The sequence below is a fragment of the Zootoca vivipara genome, chromosome 8 (genome assembly GCF_963506605.1).
Source record: "Zootoca vivipara chromosome 8, rZooViv1.1, whole genome shotgun sequence".
NCBI lineage: Eukaryota > Metazoa > Chordata > Lepidosauria > Squamata > Lacertidae > Zootoca > Zootoca vivipara.
The window spans coordinates 21,576,426-21,594,352 of record NC_083283.1 but is presented as its reverse complement, the minus strand read 5'-3'; the positions used below and the strand labels follow the sequence as shown (position 1 = coordinate 21,594,352).

Sequence of the window (17,927 nt, the reverse complement as noted above, 5' to 3'; positions counted from 1 at the left end):
TGTGCAAAAGATCAATATGCTTAAGTTTTCATATCCAAGAGCCATACATTCTGAGTTACAGACTCTGACCGCTACACTACAAATAATTAAAACAGAACTCCCCTTTTCTATGCAAAACGTTTAAATACTACCACATCTTAATGGCCATATGTTGGTTAAAATTATGAATTGCTTCAGAAATAGTCATCCTCCCAGTAAAGATCTCCTTTGGAAGAAAGATATAAGTATCTTTACCAATAATAAGTGGTAATTTATTTTGAAATATTTGTATTAGTGGAAATGTAGGATATTATTTATGCTTGATTTCTTTTTCTAGGCTGAAGATAGGGCTTGTATTAATATAATAATTTATTAACTGAATACACTTGACACAATCGAAACGTGAGGCTGTTCAGATATCTTGAAACTGAAGTAGTGAACCATTCTTGAGAAGATACTAACAATTGTTGCTGATGTGATACAAATGCACCGGGTTTAACTAGAAATCCTCTCATTGTTTACTTCTAAATCATGCTAGCATTGTTCAACAACATAAATAACAAATATGTCCAAATACAGGTCATGACACACATGCAGATATTTTTCCTACAAATGTTTTTATTTGTATTTTTAATATTAGTCCCTTACTACAAAGCAGATTCATGTGACATTTTGAGTAAATTATGTTCCCCTAAAATGAAGTTATTGTTATTCAGGGGAGGGATCTAAAAGGACTACCCACAGTAGCAGACATGTTTTTATTATGGTTAAAGTAAATTAGATTGCTTACAATTATAGATTTAACATTCCAAACTTAACAGCTTAATAGCATTTTTCCAAAAACCACTTCTGCATTTCGGTGGTCTTATACATATGGAAGACAATGTTATGTGTAGCCACACATAACCAAGTGCAAACAGATGGTAGCCTCAACCCTATCAAAACTTACCCAAGGGTGTTGCCTGCCAGTCTGCCCAGAGTTTCAGAACCAGACAGAAACCATGGGGAATCACTAGTTCTGCCTGGCCTGGATGTCCTTCCTGCCCCTGAGCCACTGCTCAACTTTGAACTGAAAGTAAAAGATGGTAGATCAGTCACAATACAATCCCAAATGGGTTACGAACAAAGCCTGGAATCCCAGGTTTAAATTATCAGGGACTTAGTCTGGTAACACACACCAGCTTAAGCAACACCCTTGGGGAATCTTCCATACTTAGCTGCAGTATATGATGCTCTAATATGGAAAAAGAAAAAGCATGTGAAGCATGCCTAATGAATTTGGTGGTTGACAAAATGATGTCCTACTTAAAAAACAACAACAACTCAGTGTCAGGAATTACGGTAAGATTGTGAAGTGTCTGTATAAATGAATGAATATGCCTTAGATTATAAATTATAACCATGAGTTAATGTAAAGCCCAAAAACCTGTTTAAACCAAACATTAAACATATCTGGTAATAGTTCCCCCCAAAATAATTTTGAGCCAAATAATAACAATGTGGATCCAGAAAACATCCCTAGCAAGTGGTAAATATGTAAAAATGTACAGTGGTACCTCTGGATGCGAACGAGATCCATTCCGGAGCCCCGTTCGCAACTTGAGCAGTGCGCAACCTGAAGCACCAAATCTGTGCATGCTCACCGCACAATTCAGTGCATGTGCGTGACGTCATTTGGTGCTTCTGCGCATGCGCGAATCGCTGAACCCGGAAGTAACCCGTTCCAGTCCTTCCTGGTTTGGCGCGTTACTATCCCGTGGTGTACGCAAGCCGCAGCAAACATAACCAGAGGTATGACTGTAATCTCAAACTTGAGTGATTACTGAAATAAATTATCTAAAATAACTCATGGCACATTTAGGATTGTAAGATTCTGTTCTCATCATTTACTATAAAATAGGTCATTAGATTGGCCTTAATCAAAATACCAGGAGAAATTTGTTAGGTACTTCTTAAATACACAACAAAAGTAGTCCTTACCCATCATTATTATCAGGTTTACCCAATTCCAATCTGTCTGGCTGAACTAAAAAGCCAATCCTGCAGACTCTACCATCCTAGATTTAAAAGAGAGAGTGTCCAATAATGAAACAATACTAAACTTTAATTATGTAAAAAATAAAAGTTTTCAGCTGTGGGTCAAGTTGGTCTAATTGAGATTGGGAAAACTGTATTTAATTATATGAATTAGGTTTAACAGTATCAGCACAATATTTTTGCCAAACGTATTTTGAACAAATTACCTCAAGGAGAAATGCAGCATGATTTGGTCCCACCACACACTGTTTAATAGTGGCCTGCTCCAATACATTCAAAGGGGGGTGGCTGAAAACAAAAAACAAGCATGGGTAACATTTTTTAAGACTCCTTAACTCTGAGAAATAAACCAAGTGGCATATGGAATGTATAATGAATATAGCTGTAACATCTGAAACTGATTAAAGATGAACATTACAGTTGCAGCAACCCAATGTATTTTCAGCCAAAAGACAAAAAAGAACAAAATGTTAAAAGCCACCAGGAAACATTATACTATATTTCAATAATGTATTTTCCAATACATATCTTTATGAAGCAGTGTTCCCCAAGTGCTATTTTCTGACAATAACTGTGAAATATACAGCAGCAGCCAGTTTTAATCCTGCCTATGCACTTCAATTCATTTAAATCATTTTTAATGCTAAACTCCAATTATTATCATCAGCACCAATACTGATTTACTAATCACCATCTAAACAACCGTCTTAGATGATTTATACATAATTAAAAACAGTTAAGAACACAAAAACAAACAAGACATTTAAAACAAGACAAAAAAAACCCAAGATCAAACAATTAATTTGGATACCAATGAAATACAAAACCACATCCACATGGCACTTTGACCATCACAGGTACATCAATAGCTCTTCCTTTCTGCATTGACTTGGGCAACAAGACTTATGTAGTTAACCAAGTAGGGAAACTAATTTAGAGACAAAGGTACTAATTCTGGAAATGGTGAATATGAAAGCTGAACAACTAAGCAGCTTTATCCAACCTCAGGTCCTCCAATTTTGTTGGACTACAATTCTCATCATTCCTTACCACTGGCCATGCTAGCTAGGAATGATGGGTGCCACAGTCCAAAAATATTCTGGGGGACCCAAAGTTGGGGAAGGTTGTCCTAAAGTTACCCTTCCTTTGATGTTTTACCCTATTAACGCTACCTCACCTGTTTAAGTTGTATTTGTTGAGCTTCTCTGAAACTTCCCTTAACCTGCAAGAGAAAACAAATGATCTTTTAGCATTAATAATTTTCAGTCAAGCAGCACATTTCTGACCAAAATTTACTTTGGCTATTAATAGATCTATTTATAAGGATACAACAAATGCTCATGGTGAGTGAAACCTCGGAACCAGATTAGTAGCTGAGATTTCCAGTGGTCAAAAGACAGATTAAGTTATGAATATTGTTCTAATTCTCTTACATTTATATTCCACCGATTTTCTGTCTTGCAACCCAATACATGTGATTCCAAGGCAATCACCCATCCAGGCACTGAACAGACCCAGATATGCTTAGTGTAAGCAAGGTAGAGACCTCATGTGCCTTCAGACCATGACCATAACAAATGCATAAATAGCATTTGGTTAGCAGCTTTAAAAATGGCCTCATTTACCAGGGTTGCCAAGCACCCCTTTCTGTCACCACTCTCCTAGCCAACATACTCTTTGCTCTTCTAGCTCTAGCACTCCATTATCTGTAGTTCTCCTGCGCGTCAAACTCTGCCCTCTTGCAGTGCCTGGTACCTGTAAGGTGCCAATCTGACTTCCTTCAAATTCCTCCTCAAAGTCCACCTTTTGCATAAAGTCTTTGTCAAAATCTCTTAGCTGCCATACTACTAAACTCAAGTACTGTACGTACAATTGAAACAAGTGCATGTTCTTCCCCAGTTTACTTTTACTTTGTCCCCACCCCCCACTTTCTGTGATCAACTTAAAGTGGTTTTAGAAGGGAGCCTGTCGTATTGTACTTTATAAAGCACAATATAAATTCATAGCATTATATAAACAAGACAACATAAGAGCTGAACCATAGATATTTTCTGTTTTCTTCATCATGCACTGGTGTTCTTGCATAAGTAACTTCAAATACACCTTGAAACACACGATTTGCAAGGAGGTAAAGCATGAAAATGTACCCATCATTCTTTTGGTTTGATCACATGATACACCAGCCTCTGCCAACCTGGTAGCCTCCAGATGAGTGTTAGAAACTCAGATATATACGCTAAACACCAAATGGCTCCTTAAGGTAAAAAGGTAAAGGTAAATGACTCCTGGACAGTTAAGTCCAGTTGAATTTGACTATGGGCTGAAGCGCTCATCTCCACTTTCAGTTCAAGGGAGCCGGTGTTTGTTCGCAGACAGCTTTCGGGGTCATGTGGCCAGCATGACTAAACTGCTTCTGGTGCAACGGGACACTGTGACCGGTGCCAGAGTGCACAGAAACGCGGTTTACTTTCCCGCCATAGCGGCACCAATTCATCTACTCGTGCTAGTATGCTTTCGAACTCCTAGGTTGGCAGGAGATGGGACACCCACATGACCTTAAACCAGGATTACAGTCACTAAAATGGGGTGCCTAGTTGTCATTTGGGAGCCAGGCAGCTTGAAAGTCATATTTTTAAATGCAACATTTTGGTTCCTGAAATTCAATCTGATTCTGCAGAGAAAATATAATGGATAGGATGTGCTGCTAGTGTGTGAAAACACATCCAAGGATCCCCAGCCACAGACCTCTAGATGTTGGAGACGTCAGGCACCATCCTGGTGCCCGGGCATCTTCACTTGGTCGCAAGTGGCCAACAGCCAGATGCAAAATGCATCTGGTGAATTTCGAAAACTGTTTTAGATTACAATTCCCATTGGCCCTAGCCAGAACAGCTGTGCACAAATGCATTCAGCCTCATTTTATGTATGCCCCTCCTTACCTACTTGGGCCAACCTTGCTGTTAACGTGTCTGCCTGTGACATAATTATTTGTGACATAACAATTGGCAGCCTCTATGTAAAGAATGAAAGCTCATTTTAATGACAGGAGCAATTTAAGACAGGACTTCTGAAAAACTCACTGAAGAAAGCGGGATCAGTACACAACAAAAGCCTCATCTAGAAAAGCCCCCAAAGACTTTCCCTGACTGAGGGTAGATTTTTCATGATCACAATAACCCTTTAATTAAGTGATCCTGCAGAAAAACAGCCCCTACATTAATTTAACTCGAAGAGATCAATATTAAAATTTGTATTATGGGCCAAAGTTACATTCCACAGCTTGGACTTTCCTTTGCTCTGTTTTTCAGCTTTAGTTGTGTTGTCTACCCAGCCAGCAATCAAGAAGAATGTTTGAGTGCTTGTTGTAAGAAGCGAGGGTTAGTTTATTCTGCAGTTATTATGATGAGTAGAGGAGGAATGGGCGCTTATTGCAAAAAGGTGAAATAATGAGGTAACCTAGAGAGAGCTGAAATACATCTACCCCAAGTAATTCTTCACTCTTTAAAGCACTCGCTATACTCACAATCATAATGGCTATTTTTTCCCCCTTGTGATGCTAGACGGCAAAGGATGAAAACAAGCCTAGAGGAATAAAAACACTACTGTGCAATCTACAGTTGGCTGGCTGACTGGTTCTGCTGTAACAGGCCTAATTTCTGATTTTCCCAATACGTGCAACTCAGCATGAGGCCTTTCCAGGGTTTCTGGGAAGAAATATCAACCCAGCAACCAGTAAAAAAAAATCCAATGGATTTCTACAATTAGTTTCTAATCTCTGTTAGCCTTTTAGTCATTTATATAGCAAACAGTAAACAAAAGATCCTTGACCATCCAACAGAAAGGAAGATCTATGGAAAAGTTTGTTTTTCATATGGAATCTAAAGCTGAGACACCTAATCCAGCATTAAAGCTAAGCTGACTGCCATGTCCAAAGTAGCTCAGTTCATGAAGAATCAAAAACAGGTGAAAGATGACTGTAGCTATTGGCAAAGTCAAGCTTTTGAGCCTGGTTGTGCATATTTTTTAAGGTACACACTGTGGGTTAAACCACTGAGCCTAGGGCTTTCCGATCAGAAGGTCGGCGGTTTGAATCCCCGCGATGGGGTGAGCTCCTGTTGCTCAGTCCCAGCTCCTGCCAACCTAGCAGTTCAAAAGCACGTCAAAGTGCAAGTAGATAAATACAGCGGGAAGGTAAGCGGTGTTTCCGTGTGCTGCTCTGGTTCACCAGAAGCGGCTTTGTCATGGTGGCCACATGACCTGGAAGCTGTATGCCGGCTCCCTCGGCCAATAACGCGAGATGAGCGCCGCAACCCCAGAGTCAGTCACGACTAATGGTCAGGGGTCCCTTTACCTTATGCATATTTTTATTTGATTTTTTTATTTATTAGATGAATATACTGCTCTTAATAAGATCTCAAGGCGGTTCATCTGTCCTCAGCACCACTCCACACAAGTTTTTACTTTACAAGTTATAGCATAAACTATTCTATTTTGTTTTATACCTTTTTGTAGCCTTGTTCACTGCATCCATAACATCCTTAGAATCATAGAGTTGGAAGAGACTTCAAGGATCATCTAGTCCAGGCTTCCTCAAACTCAGCCCTCCAGATGTTTTGAGACTACAATTCCCATCATCCCTGACCACTGGTCCTGCTAGCTAGGGATCATGGAAGCTGTAGGCCAAAAACATCTGGAGGGCCGAGTTTGAGGAAGCCTGATCTATCTAGTCCAACCCCCTGCAGTGCAGGAATCCTTAACCCAATAACCCACAACCCTGAGATTAAGTGTCTAATGCTGACTGAGCTATCCCTCAGGTCAAACAAAAAATATGCCAGTCATCTAATTCCTGGTGTTCACACTAAATGCTCTGTTAACATGACCTTTACATAGCCAATTATGTAAGTTAACCTGCTCTCTCACTGCCTTTTCCTTCCTTTGGATTGGCCATCAGTAAAGAAGCTGGATTGGCTAGCACTATGCCCCTCCAAAACACCCCAGCTCAAAATGTGGCTGCCCCACCTAAGAAAGAAATCTGGCTACAAGGCTGCCCCTACAGGCAACTGCATCATCAGCACTGCTCTCAGGAGGCAACACTACCAGTCCAAGAATGCCACTTACGCCAAGCATGCCACCTAAGGCAATGTGAAGACAATTTTCAAGGTTATTTCGTTTGAGAAGACAAACTCTCCCAGTGCAAACTACTTGGGAAGGGATATTATTATGCCATGGCTGGGCCTTCAGCAGTCTGGCTAGACATATTCCAGACTCCAGGCTAATAAAGTTAGCCACTGCTGCAACAGGCAATCACTGCCAGTGTTTTAGTATTTTTCCACGATGTGGATTACATTTGTGCTTCATGTTTTTGTGTCATTGTCCACCCCCCCTCTTTCTGTTCTGTGCACATATAGGGTAAGGCCCCTCACAAAACAGGCTCCTGTACTTGTACTCTGAAACACCCTGCCATATGCCTTACATAAGACATGAAAGGAAATCACAAGTGGAGCGGTTAACATGAATTGCAATGAGATCAAAAATACATTTCACTGGTAATACATTTCTCTCTGTGTTCATTTCAACAATACAATAGCTAACCTTTCAACAAGGTGATCTCACGATGAGAAGGGGAAGAATGTGATTCACTAAAGGTTAGGAAATAAAACCACCACCAAGAAGAGTAGCCTTGTAAAAAAAAAGAAAAAAGGATAGGACCCCTGGACGGTTAAGTCCAGTCAAAGGAGACTATGGGGTTGCAGCACTCAACTCGCTTTTCAGCGTTTGTCCACAGACAGCTTTCCGGGTCATGTAGCCAGCATGACTAAACCGCTACTGGTGCATGGAGGACCATGACGATGCCAGAGTGAATAAGTTCAAATTTACTATCCTCCTTTCCCACGCTTTCCACTTGTGGTGTGTTGATGGCCTGGGGGAAGGGAAGGGGGAACCAATACTTTTCTAATGTATGAAGCTTTTTCTACCTAATCATATTCTTACTCTGACCAGCTGGCATTTTTTTCTAGCTGGTGAGTGTGGAAAGTCCAAGGCTTCCTCCCAATCTGGGGAGGGGGCAGGGATCACCACTGCAGGAGCAATCCTTGCTGAGACTCCCTTCATAGCCCACACCTTTGGAAGAAAGACTGTACTTCCAAGGTACTTCACACACCTCTGCAGGGCATCACCAAAACAAGGCACACACTACAAAAGAGGCAGGGCTTATTTTTGCACCACACTTCGACACAGCATGATTCCAAGGACATTTTCCCACCTGGGAAATGGCCCAACATCCTGCTGCACTTCAGAGGGGGCACCACAAGGTCAGGGACAAAATCCTGAGCCCTGGATAGGAGCAAAGTTTCAGAAACGAAATTTTTGGTCAGCCAGCAAGACCAGACAAAATTTATGGCCCCCATTATATCCAAGTCCCTGAAACAGTAAAATTACTTAATGCCACCAATACCTTATTTTAAAGTATCCTGTTCCCTTTTAAGTGTCGCAATTAAAGAAAAATGTTAACGAACCAGAAAAGGTTCAGAAGGGAACTATGAGAATAGTAAAGGCTGTGGATTAATCATAAGATAAGCCTAAAGAAAAATAGGGATTCTTCAAAACAGAGCACTGTATGGGACTCTGAAAAATTAGGGTTTGTGTGCACAAAATTACATAAATTCTGGGATGGGCTCCACTTACCCATGTGTCACATGCACACTCCAAAGCCACATCATATATTGTTTCAAGCTCATTAATGTCATCTAGAGTCCTATTATGAAGTGGAAAACTGGGCAGGTTCAGTTTTATTTTGGATTTTTTAGGTGACCACCCGGAGGAAGTGTGTGTATGTATCTTTATTAAACACATTCATTAAGTCTATTTGTAAACAAACTTTGGGCGCCAGGGAGTTAATAAGGGAGTAAATTAAAACTAACACTGTCCAGTGTATATATCTCAAAACTCTTGGGGGAGCAGAAAAATACATCAATATGCCAGGTATTTGTAGCATAAAATCTCCAATCATTTAAATTGAATTGGAGCAGCAATCAAGAGTAACACTGAAATTAATGAATACTGTGGACTGCATCCTTCTGTTATAGCTTCTTGAAAGCATAGAGTAGATGTTCCCAGCAATGCTCCTTTAAAACCATTTGAGAATGTTTGGTGAATGTTTTGTCCTCAGGGTGCTGTATCTAGAAGCCACAGCCCAACGCGAGCTCCAAACTTTTAGACCTCAAACTATGTAAGATTTCAACAAAATATATAGGGTTGAAGCCAAAGAAAAATAGCTGAATGTATGTCTCACTGAAATCAGTGGTACAAGTAATTAAGCTTCTCTGATTTCAATGGGACTTAAGTTTAACTAATTCGGTCCAGATCCAATCTACAGTCTCTAGATAACTGCAGAATACCCTGTGCTAGCTAAGCATGAAGATATTTTAAATAGTGTAATGGAATTTTGGAAAGGTAGGGAGAGTTCCAAAGGCACAACTACACACAAGCAGAAACACAAGAGTTGTTGCCAAAATCACCTTCCCAGAGGATGCTGGACATCTCTCCCTCTTAATGTATAATACTTAGCCCATGTTGCATAAACATGACATTCTGCATTTCCCTGCCACACATTTTTGTTGGCTGGTAGGGGAAGGAAAACATTACATTCTTCTTGTTATTATTTTTATGTGTGTAATGGCTGTCTGCTAGACACAGTAAACTGAACTGATACACATTACATATTAACAAAGCTTAGTAAAACATATCTAGATTCTAATTTCAACAATCTTCTACTGAAGGCACATGCTTTTTAACCGGTAAAGAATGCCCTGATTTAACAGTTAGATCCTAACGCATATACGCAAATAAACAGCTGCTCCAGGCAGTGTCACAAAACTTGGTAGTACACCACTGTTAAAGGAAAACTATGGACTTGTGGTCCCAATTTATTTTATCCCTTTATGATGCTGTACACCAAAATACATGGTCAAAAGTGGGATAGTAACAGGCAGGAAAATGTTGGTTTACTAAATTGTACGGTATTCAATCTCCTGCCTAAAATCCTGCTTACCCTCACCAAGGGAGACACCTGAATCCCTAATTCTTGAGTAGAGAAGCTTTTCAACACCTTTTAAATATAGAAGAGCTTCCCCTCTCTTAAGTCACCATGATTACAAGTCACAACTGCTATGGGACCAAGCATGTCGACTCAAAAGGGTATTTGATATTAATACCGTTCTACATCAGAGAAGAAAATATATACCCAAAAGGTAAAATTAATATTTATTACTCATCTGCTTCTGGTTTCATGTGATCAACATTAAAAAAAAACAATTCACACAGCATTAAAATAGGTATACAAAAATAACCTGATTTTTCCAACAGTCAGATTGTGATCATTAATTAATGGGAGCCATTTTGATAGTGCAAACAGATACATGGTGCAGTAGTTATCAGGTGTCTAACAATGGCCAGGGAATCCCTAGGTCAAATCCCCACTTGGTCATGAAGCTCATTGTGTGAACTTCAGCCAGTCACTTCCTCACAGCTTAACTCAGGGGTCAGCAAAGTTTTTCAGCAGGGGGCCAGTCCACTGTCCCTCAGACCTTGTGGGGAGCCAGACTATATTTGGGGGGGGGGGGTGAACAAATTCCTATGCCCGACAAATAACCCAGAGATGTGTTTTAAATAAAAGGACACATTCTACTCATGTAAAAACAAGCTGCTTCCCAGACCGTCTGCAGGCCGGATTTAGAAGGCGATTGGGCCAGATCCAGCCCCTGGGCCTTAGTTTGCCTACCCGTGGCCTAATCTAATTGACAGAGTTGTCTAAATAATAAAAAAGGGAGGCAGAATCATGTATGCCAAGCTAAGCTTCTCTGCAAACAGACCAAAAAACTCTGCAATAATCAAATATGTTCTATCCTTGTGAGCATTTGTTATTACATCAGTAAAAATGAACAACCATAATAAAGTTGTCCTTTAAAAGTGTTTGCATAAATGAAACCAAATCTATGCTTTTCCAACTAACAATTCAAAAAACAAACCCCCATATTTATGAAATAATTTTATGAATTTATGAAATAATCATTTGTTGCTAAGAAGTTATAGCTACCAACAGCCATTTTATAAGGTGTTTTGTACATTTAAGTCTGCACTAAAATTGGTACTTTAAGCATTCCTCACTATTACAACTTCATGAACCATTTGCTTATGATTCTAAAGCTACAGCCATAATCAGTGTCACCAGGAAGAAACCAAATACCATGGGACCCAGTGGGATATATTTCAAGGCAAACATATTTAGAACATGGCTGTAGAAGTTACATGAAGATGCTAGTGTACTTGCCTCACACTATTAATGTCCTATCTCCACCCTTCTATGACAGAAACATGCCAAATTCATAGACATTAGTGAGGCTGCAGCCAATCTCTGAGGTGGTATTTCTCTTAGCACATGACACTCACTGCAGTGTTAAATGTGTCACCAGGTCATTCAAGAGAAAGAAACCACACCCAGACAGGCAGGCCCGTAATGGTTTGAATAAGATGTACTGTAACCCTCACATTGATGTACGTTACTTGCTAAATATTTAGCTTTTCATTTTCTACTGAAACCTTTTTCAGACATCTTTCTTAGATAAGCATACAATCCTATGCACACTCATCTGGGAATAAGCCCCACCAAAACACAGGGGTATTATTTCTGAGTAAATATGCTTAAGATTGTGCTGCACAATAACAGCATAGACTTGGACCATAATCAAATTTAATAAAGGCCCAGAGAGTACAATTATGTCTACTATCTCTGTTGCTATTTTAAAAAGAAGTAATAGATATATCTACATGTTAACTGCAACAAAATTATTTTTGTGTTGTAATGTGTTGTAATACAAAAAATTAAACATTACTGGAAATCTCAAATTGCTTGCAATTTGGGCTTTCCATTATGCTCCCAATCATATACATTTAGCAGTTTCAAGACTGTCAACCTCAATGCAATCAAGCCTATTTCATAGATCTCCCCTGCAAGAACACCAGCCACAATAAACATGCTGATTTACCTATCCCTTTCCCATCACTAATTTGTACAGTTGCACATTCTCCCTTAAGTCCCCCTTAAAAGCATATTTAATTCAAAACCTAGTCTTGCTCCTTTGATTTCTATGCCAAAGACTGACAAGATTAGCAGCTTCTTCGAGATAAGATGGGAGAGTCCTTCAGAATTTTATCTGATGGTGTGCAACGTTCGAAATAGCTAAATTTCCATTGCGGTCAAGATTCCCATAGCGCCAGTTAAAATATACACACCATCAGAAGAGGCCAAGTTACACGATGCTTACAGCGTGAAACCCCACGCGTAATCACACTGTCAGTCGAAGTTTTTATTCAATGCCGGGGAGAGAAGACCGGAGAGTCTGCTCAACCCCACGTTTTGCAAACCCAGAGACAAGAGCAAAACCAACACGTTTCCAAGCCGGATCCTATACCCACGTTTACCCAGGATCCAACGCAGGATCCAACGGGATCGTTACACATGGGTAAGCATGCATGGGACCGTGCCTCTCATTTGACACCAGCGGCTTTATTTATTTATTTATTTATCGGTGGTTTTTGATTTTTTAAGCCTCCAAATGCACGAGGCGGCTCCTGCATTTACAACCCAGGCGGAGAACCTTGTTGACGCTGCTCACAACGTGTAAAGTGAAAAGGGGGGGGGGGGAATAAACAAAATCCCGGGGAGGGGGTGAAGGAGAGGTCCCCCCCTCACATTCCACCTCCAACCCTTCACTCCCGTCAACCAAACACGCGGGGCTCCTCCCCTCACGCACGGGGGCTCCTCCCCCTCTTCTGCTCCCTCTGTCTCCCCCCCCTCCCGGGGGCCCCGAATGGCCTCCCCTCGCGCGCTCTCCCTCCTCACCGGTCATTGAGCTGGTCCTCGGTGCCCGGGAGCGGGTGCACCACGAAGTGGATCGATGTCATGTTTCGCTCCCCCTCCCTCTAAAGAGGCGGGCAGGGGCCGGGCGCGCGAGGAGGAAATGGAGGGTGCGGGAGGGGGGGAAGAGGAGGAGGAGGCGGAGGAGAAAGGACGGGCGACGGCGGGCGGGGGGGGGAGGGAGGTAAGGAGGGCTTGGCGCCCCCTCCGGAGTGCCGCTGGGTGTCTCGTTCACACTCGGGAGCCTCCGCTCGGCGCGAGGGGAGAGCGAGAGGCTGGGCAGCGGCGTGCGCGGGAGCGGGGAGCTCGCGGCGGCGGGAAAGGGTTCGGTCAGCGCCCCGCTCTCACACGCGCCGCCATCTTAACTTCCAGCGGCCTCTCTCTTCCCTCCCTCTCCTTGCGCCTCGCCGGGGAGAGAGCGGACGGGGCGGGGCCGCCGCCGCCCGGCAGCCAATGGCAGGCCGCCGCTCAGCAGCGGGCGGCTGTGGGGACGATGTAAAGCTCGCGAGGGTTGGCCGGCGCCCTGCGTGCGTTGCGTCAGGCGCGGGCTGGGGAAGAGGGAGGGCGGCGTGGCTGCGCGCGCCGCTTTCGCTTCCAGTGCGGAGAGGGGAGGAGGTGATGCGCGTCGGAGATGCGCGTCAGCGCCGCCTTCTCCCGACGGTCCTGCCGCCTTGGCCTCCCGGCTTCTGGGCCCTCGCAGAGAGCGGGAGATAAAAGAGGCGTCCTCTTTCTCCTTCCCCGGAACAGGCAGCAGCTCATGGAGGGCGGGGAATAATACCCTGTGAGGGGACGGGGCATCCGCCTCCCGACGGGAAAAGTCCCCGAGTGGGAGAGGCTGGCAGGTCGCCATAGGCTTTCCCTTGACTTGACAGCCAGATTCTGCCTGTAGGAGTTCCTAAGATTTATGATGGGGTGGCGGGGAGGGAACACGCGAACGTGTGAACGTCGCACTTGCAGCTTCGCCTGAGAAAACCCCCGGGAAAACCTTTACTGCGGTTTGTGTAAAGCGGGCCCTCCGTGCGTGACGGATAGGGAGGTGCAATCCATTGTCTCTCAAGACAGTCAGATGTCAATAACATGGTTCCTTCCTCTGTCCTGTCCCCATTTTATCCTCACAACAACCCTGTGAGGTAGTTGTGCAACAGTGAGTCACCCAACAGGCTTTGTGGCTGAATGAGGATTTGAAGGCCACCTCTCCACAACCCTATGCCTACACCTGACCACACTTGAAGACTGTGGTTTTAATTCTGTTCACTGGCTGTTCCTTTGGTTGTATTGCCACCCCTCTTCTTTTTCTCCATGATTTAAAGAGAGTGTCAGTTACCTGAATGAGACTCAACTGGCCCACGTGGAGGTCATTGTAGCTACCTCTGATCCAACTTGGGGGGAACCAACAAGTTTGAATTCTACCTTTGTACAATTTGATAGGGGACGCGGGTGGCGCTGTGGTCTAAACCACTGAGCCTCTTGGGCTTGCCGATCAGAAGGTCGGCAGTTCGAATCTCCGCGACAAGGTGAGCTCCTGTTGCTCAGTCCCAGCTCCTGCCAACCTCGCAGTTCAAAAGCACGCCAAAAAGTGCAAGTACATAAATAGGCACCGCTCCGACAGGAAGATAAACGGTGTTTCTGTGCGCTGCTCTGGTTTCGGTGTTCTGTTGCGCCAGAAGTGACTTAGTCATGCTGGCCACATGACCCGGAAGCTGTCTGCAGACAAACGCCGGCTCCCTCGGCCTGTAAAGTGAGATGAGCGCCACAACCCCAGAGTTGTCTGCGACTGGACTTAACTGTCAGGAGTCCTTTACCTTTACCTTACAATTGGATAGTTACATGCACACTTCAGGCAAGCAAGTAGCGTTATTCAGAGCTCAAGGGCACCAAACCACTCAAATAATTTGCAAAACAGGGCCACTGAAGGGAGGGAAGGAGGCCTGGGAAGAGTTCTAAGAGCCAGAAATAGAGGCTTGGAAGGTTTCCAGATCTGAGGTTCCATTTCCCTGGGCTAGAGTATGGAAGCCCCATCATGAACTATTAACCTATGGTTATATGATTTGTGTGTAACTTTCTGAGGTCAAAGGCCTGAGCTTTAACCTTGCTGCAACTTATTTTTAACATCTAAAATATGTAGCTATCAGGATTCCCAAAAAATGTAGTTTGCAACTGCAACATCTATGACTCTCAGGCAGGAGCTCCTTTCCAATTTTGTTGCTGTTTCCTACTATGCTAGCAGGAAGTTTACAGTAGCTCTTCTTGCTGCTGCTTCCTCTTATGCACATAAACCAATATACTCCTGATGTAGGCATTGTTCTGAACGTTATTCTCTGTGAAATCATTGGCACTAAATTAGGACTTCATCCTTTTCCTGGCAAGCCTGTATCGCTTATCCAGGATGACCAGTAGGCTATAGGGTCTTATTTGCTACATTTACATGCCATCTTTCTTCCCATGGTAGAAATGAAGGAAGAATGTGTAGGATTCCCTCACAGTGCCCCATCCGCACACTCACCCACCCTGGGCTTGGTCGGCTTCATCAATAATATCACATTGTGTATCTTCACACCATGCTGCAGACTGTTACAGTTGGCATTCCTCTGGCTGGCCTTGGCTGTTTACCTGCCAAACTGGCTGTAGAGTTGTGCTGGCTGTGTTTAGTCTTTAAACCTCTGAGTAAGCTTGTGTCTGTAGGTGTTGCTGCCCTCCTGACTGATGAGTCATGAAGATCTCTAACAAGGGGGGACACTGTGGCACCATGTTCCCCTCAGACACCCTGCTTGGTGCTTACCAAGGCCACTGGGTACACCCAGTTTTTAATCTTTGTAAAAGAACATCAAGCAAGTAAGGACAGCTTTTGGGTGAGTTGAGTATTTTGCTTGTTTGGTGGGAAAGGTTCTGCACACCACCAATTTTTCTTCCATGAAATGGGTGTTTTGTGGTGTAGTTCTTAGGTTTTCAAATGGGCATCATGCCCCCCAAAGTTGAAGACCCCTGCACACACAATGGGCTCTCCTTGATAACATGCCCATGGCACAGGCCAGCAGGGCTTTGTAAGTGACAAATCTGTCACTTCACTCTCCTATTGTTGTCCCCATTAGCAAATACGTACTACAGTAATGCTATCTGCTTTTTTTGTTTAGAGAGCAAAAAAAAACTAGTACAGTAGATAACTATTTTAATAATGTAATAATTGCTTTTTGTGATTATTGTTTTCTGAAAACAGGAGTTTGAACTGTGAAACTAGGAAACGTGGTAATGCCTTAAGATGAAGTTTGAAATTTAAAAGTCTTATAAGCAAAAACAGTATGCACAATTCAAGGTATTTGCACTACAAGATTTTGGCCATTTCAGTTTCTGTTAAATGAGTGCCATGGTGTCTCTTAACGCAATAACTTTAAACTTTTGGACATCAACGAAGCTGAATGTTGGAAGATTCGGGTCCTTCATACAGCACATAGTTAAACTGCAGAACTTGCTTTCACATGAGGCATTGAGGCCACCAATTTAGACAGTTTTAAAAGAAGATTGATGGGACCCAGGTGGCTCTGTGGGTTAAACCACTGAGCCTAGGGCTTGCTGATCAGAAGGTCAGCGGTTCGAATCCCTGTAGCGGGGTGAGCTCCCGTTGCTCGGTCCCAGCTCCTGCCAACCTAGCAGTTCAAAAGCACATCAAAATGCAAGTAGATAAATATGAACCGCTACAGCGGGAAGGTAAATGGCATTTCCGTGTGCTGCTCTGGTTCGCCAGAAGTGGCTTTGTCATGCTGGCCACATGACCTGGAAACTATACGCTGGCTCCCTCGGTCAATAATGCGAGATGAGCGCGCAACCCCAGAGTCGGTCACAACTGGACCTAATGATCAGGGGTCCCTTTACCTTTACCTTTAAAAGAGGATTACCAGGCATCCTCAAACTGCGGCCCTCCAGATGTTTTGGCCTACAACTCCCATGATCCCTAGCTAACAGGACCAGTGGTCAGGGATGATGGGAATTGTAGTCCAAAACATCTGGAGGGCCAAAGTTTGGGGATGCCTGGATTAGACAAATTCAGGGCTATCAAACACTATCAGCCCTGATGGCTCTGCTCTGCCTAAAATATCAGTTGCAGGAGGGTTTCCCCCAGGGATCTGGTTTGCCACTGTGAGAATAGGATGCTGGACTAGATGGATGCTGGACTAGATGGGCCACTGGTCCTGATTGAGCAGGCTCCTCTTAAAGAATGGCTCAGGCCCACAAACATCTGTATGATTTGTACACAGTGTATGAAGTCTGGGAAATCAAATAGTGCAAATAGCTGAATAGATATACTAAAGATGTATACTGTGAAGCTGCTGTTATTATTCCAGTGTGATTTAACTACTAGGTGTTGCATGCATCTCTGTTCATCTCAAAGCTGTTGTAAAATTTAAGCTGGTTCCTATGAACCCAGAGAAATGGATCTTGACCCAGGGAGAGCTCAAGGATCCAGGCAAGCAGACAAATTTAAGCGTCTCCTGCCCACCAAATAACAGAGACCAAACCAGGACGTACGAAGCAAGGCACTTTTATTTTTGCTGTTGCAACAGGGTCCTTCCTCTCACACAGGAGAACAAGGAAGGAACCCCAAACAAAGATGTCTTGTCCTTAAAAAGAGATTTGAAATTGGTTTCAGCCCACCCCCCAGAAGCATCATCCATATGTCACAGAAGGGGTGTAGCCCAAGACCCCCCTCCCTAGATTCATCATAGGTACATCATGAAAGGGGAGGTCTGGTGGCAGTAATCTGAGCAGTCTGGACCCTGCCCCCTGCCCCCCAAAACCTAATCAACAAAATTGAGAGATATTTACATTTCCCTGTTTCCCAGCCAAGTTAATCACACCCTTTTGTCTGGCAGTCAGGTATCAGGATGCCAGGGATTATCACTTTAATTCCTGAGACAATGAGAAGGTTCCCCCCACCCCACTTCTTCCTTGCAGAGGAACACCTGGTCAGAGAGAGTCAAAATGGTGTCAGTCAGGCCTGTTT

The 17,927-nt window shown here is 43.3% G+C and overlaps 1 protein-coding gene across 5 annotated transcripts in view; it reads right to left on the bottom strand.

Annotated features, from left to right (window-relative positions):
* The window catches only part of UBR5 (ubiquitin protein ligase E3 component n-recognin 5), a 69,076-nt gene extending 55,746 nt beyond the window's left edge, over nt 1-13,330 (bottom strand). For all 5 annotated transcript variants that reach the window (XM_035126422.2, XM_035126425.2, XM_035126424.2 and 2 more), the window contains exons 1-5: nt 12,917-13,330; nt 3,194-3,238; nt 2,223-2,304; nt 1,960-2,036; nt 929-1,048 (exon numbers count right to left, since the gene is read on the bottom strand). In XM_035126422.2, coding sequence (XP_034982313.1) covers nt 929-1,048; nt 1,960-2,036; nt 2,223-2,304; nt 3,194-3,238; nt 12,917-12,978 — 386 coding nt within the window. In that variant the 5' untranslated portion in view covers nt 12,979-13,330. The remainder of the gene's footprint in view (nt 1-928; nt 1,049-1,959; nt 2,037-2,222; nt 2,305-3,193; nt 3,239-12,916) is intronic.
* Between the last annotated feature and the right edge of the window lie 4,597 nt (nt 13,331-17,927).